General features: G+C 62.6%; 1 protein-coding gene across 1 annotated transcript; it reads left to right on the top strand.

The window, feature by feature from the left end:
* LOC143392146 (prostaglandin-H2 D-isomerase-like) lies at positions 1–3,144 on the top strand. The gene is made up of 6 exons (XM_076844966.2): positions 1–105; positions 803–939; positions 1,968–2,041; positions 2,192–2,299; positions 2,688–2,783; positions 3,064–3,144. Exons 1-6 carry the CDS (start codon positions 1–3, stop codon positions 3,102–3,104), a joined length of 561 nt encoding a protein of 186 aa, XP_076701081.2. The 3' UTR covers positions 3,105–3,144.

Below are 3,144 nucleotides of genomic sequence, written 5' to 3'. Positions count from 1 at the left end.
ATGCTGGAGAGAGGGCTGCTGCTGCTGGCTCTCGGCCTGGGCCTGGCCAGCACCCAGGGGACTCTGGAAGAGGTGCCAGTGCAGCCTAGCTTTGACGCACAAAAGGTAGGTATCGTGGGCCCAGCCCTCAGACGGTCTACCAGGACAGGGACTGGCAGTGTCACATTGAGGAGTGCTCAGGCCAGAGGCAGGGGTTGGGATTCAGCCCAGCCTGTGCTGCAGGAGCTCTGGTGGACACAGGAGCATGAACCCCAAGGTCTTCCTGTCTTCTCCCAAGAGACAGAAGCCAAGAGAGGTCCCCGCAGCCTGCAGGGCCTGGACTGCAGAAGCAAAGCCAGGGCTGGGTTGAGGAGTCCCCCACTGGTTGACACCAGGGAGCAGAGAGAGTCCTTGTCTGTCCCTGCCCACCCATTCTGGGGTCTCAGCACCCACAGTCAGGTGTGGAACTAAGGATCCAGGCTAGGAGGGGCAGTCAGAGCAGCTGCAGGACAGGCCCTTCTCCTGCCTGCCCTCCTGGACTCAGAGGAGACAGCTTGGGTCAGACTTGGGAGTGGACGTGGAAGGGAGCAGCAAGAGTCAGAAATCAGGTCAGAGAGGCAGAGAGCCTGAGAGTCAAGAGCAAGCTAAATGTTTTCAAGAAGGGAAGCCACACTTGACCCCAGGGAAGTCCACCAATATGCCCCCAGTGGAACCGTGGCCAATACCCGCCCTGGGAGTCCCTGCCCACCTGCTGGCCAGGCTCAGCGGATCCTGGACAGGGGACTAGCCAGCCTTGCCTGTCCCTGTGCCCACATTTCCGCAGATGGAGGGACGCTGGTTCACCATGCAGCTGGCCGCCAGCCACACAGACCTGGTCTTGCCAACTGACCTGCTGAGGCTTGCTCTCCACTCCATCTGGACCAGAGAGGGTGGGGACCTGGCATTGGTGCTGTTCTGGATGTGAGTGTGGGCCCTACATCTTCCTTCTCAGACCCAGGGCCCCCAAGGACAGCACCAGAGGCCCAAACCAGGGAGACACATGAAGTGAGCTGGGCTGGGGACCCTTCCCTGAGAGGGGCAAGCCCTCACACTCCAAGAGAGGGGCCAGCAGGAGGGACAGACCCCTAAACCCGTAGGCCTAGGCCATGGCCAGGCCCGGCTGTTGGGCCCAGGGCATAGCCGGCTGTGATGTTCAGCTCCAGCCTGGAGACCGTCGCTGGCCCAGGGGGCAGACGTCCGTCTCCAGCAATCTGAAGCAGCTGACTTGCCCGGCACGTGGCACATGCCTGGAATCCCTGCCACTGCAGAGGCTGAGGCAGGAGCTGGCAGTTCAAGGTCAGCCTGAACCAGCTGAGACTGTCTCAAATATTAATTATCAATGAATAAGTGAAGTGGCTAATTATTCCCAAGAAGCCTCACGGAGGAGCACTGCCCAGGGCCACTTCTGCTCAGCACTAACCCCACGAGGACTGTGCCAGCCTGCCCCCAGCCTAGGAGAAAAGACCACTGCCTAGCTGGTGGCCTGTTCTAGACCCAGACGCACGGTGGCCCCGGGGACACAGGGGTTCATAAGCACATGTCCTGACCCTGCCCGCGGATCTGGAGCCCCTGGGGCAAGGGTTGAGGGGGTGGGACTTGTCCACACACGGAGCTGGACAAACAGGAACAGCGCAGACAGGTCCCTGACCCCAAGACCCAGAGCTCAGAATCTGGGGCTATTGAGTCCAACCTCTTCAGGAAACTTGGGTCCACCCAGCAACAGGCCACCCCGCTCCCTCACTCTTGCCCAGGGCCCCTCAGCTCCACCCTGGGCACCGTGGCCCCATCCTCCTCCCCCAGATGCCTGACCCTGATGCAGGTACAAGTGCCAGACTGCCCCAAGCCCAAGGGGCCTAGAGCGTGGGACGCCAGCACTCCCAGCACAGGGCTCCCCAGTGTCCCCCTGAGACAGGTGACTGGGAGCCATAAGAGGGTGACGTTTTTCCCAGAGGAGAAGGGGTGTGTAGAGGAATGAACGTCACCATCCACCCAGCTGGGCTGCCAGGCCAGTACCAAGGCGCCTGTGAGTACCCAGCCTGGGGTCTGGCCCTCACTGAGAGGGGAGGGGTGAGCAGGGCCCCAGAAGCTCCATTCTCCCTGACACCAGGAGGCTGTGGGCTTCGGGGGTGGGGAGGAGGAGAGGTGTGGGGCCTCAGCTGCCTGGGGTCCCCAGTCACCGGGGGCAGCATGCACGTCTGCTTCGTCAGCTCCGACTACAGCAACCTCATTCTTTACGTACGCTTTGAGGACGTCGAGGTCACCAGCCTATGGGCACTGCTGGGTAAGTGGCCGGCTCTCTCCAGTGCTGGCCAGCATGTCGCCCAGATCACCAGAGGGGAAGCGGGAGGCCCTCTGGGGTCTGCATCGGGCCCACTCCTTCAAGGAGCCCTGGACGGCTGTGCCCTGGGCTGCTTTCAGGGGATTCAGGGCAGGGGCCACTGCAACAGTCCAGGGAAGAGGACAGGCTGGGCCTGGTGGCAGCAGGGCAAGTGGCCCCACAGTGGACCAGCCCCTGTGTGTGCCCTGCATCTCAGCTGCAGCATCAGAGGGCTGAGGCCCAGGGCTTGCACCCGCCGCCCAGGCTCAGCCTCCCTGCTGTTCACCCCGGAGGAGGGCACGGAGAAGATGCGGCCCTGGGCCTTGGCCCTTACCACAGCCTGTGATTTCAGCGAGAAGAGTGCTCGAGGACCCCACGTGGCTGGGGAAGTACTGGGAGTACGTGGAGAAATTCCGCCTGCACAGCGCCCCGGTCTTCAATGTGGTCGGTAAGCTGCATCCAGCTCCTCCCAGCCGCCGCCTGGCCACAGCCCCCCTCACCACGACAGCTGAAGACCACAGCTGACGCGGGCAGCATCCACAGCACACTCAGTCAGGCCGGGCAGGTGCTTCACCTGTCGGGTCTCACTCAGTCCACGGGCCACGTGGGAGGCGAGCACGGCCGGTGGGGGTGGGAGCGGGGGACAAGAGGCCGGTCCTGTGATTGGTTCATTACCTGAGCAATTTCAGAGTGACCAAATGAAAGCCTTTTTCTCTGTCCCTCCACAGGACAGTGCCCCAGCCCAGGCCCAGGGGAGTCCACTCCCTGAGCCTTCCTGCCTGGGCTTCCATCCCTCTGCACTGACCCCA

The sequence above is a fragment of the Callospermophilus lateralis genome, chromosome 2 (genome assembly GCF_048772815.1).
Source record: "Callospermophilus lateralis isolate mCalLat2 chromosome 2, mCalLat2.hap1, whole genome shotgun sequence".
Taxonomy (NCBI): Eukaryota; Metazoa; Chordata; class Mammalia; order Rodentia; family Sciuridae; genus Callospermophilus; species Callospermophilus lateralis.
The sequence above is the reverse complement of the archived record's forward strand: the minus strand, read 5'-3'. Positions and strand labels throughout refer to the sequence as shown.

Bases quoted from the DNA above. Each gene is read 5' to 3' on its own strand.
- LOC143392146 (XM_076844966.2), top strand. From the start codon at position 1: ATGCTGGAGAGAGGGCTGCTGCTGCTGGCTCTCGGCCTGGGCCTGGCC. The intron at 2,042-2,191 runs GTGAGTACCCAG...TGGGGTCCCCAG, and splicing joins AGGCCAGTACCAAGGCGCCT to TCACCGGGGGCAGCATGCAC. The intron at 2,300-2,687 runs GTAAGTGGCCGG...CTGTGATTTCAG, and splicing joins CAGCCTATGGGCACTGCTGG to CGAGAAGAGTGCTCGAGGAC.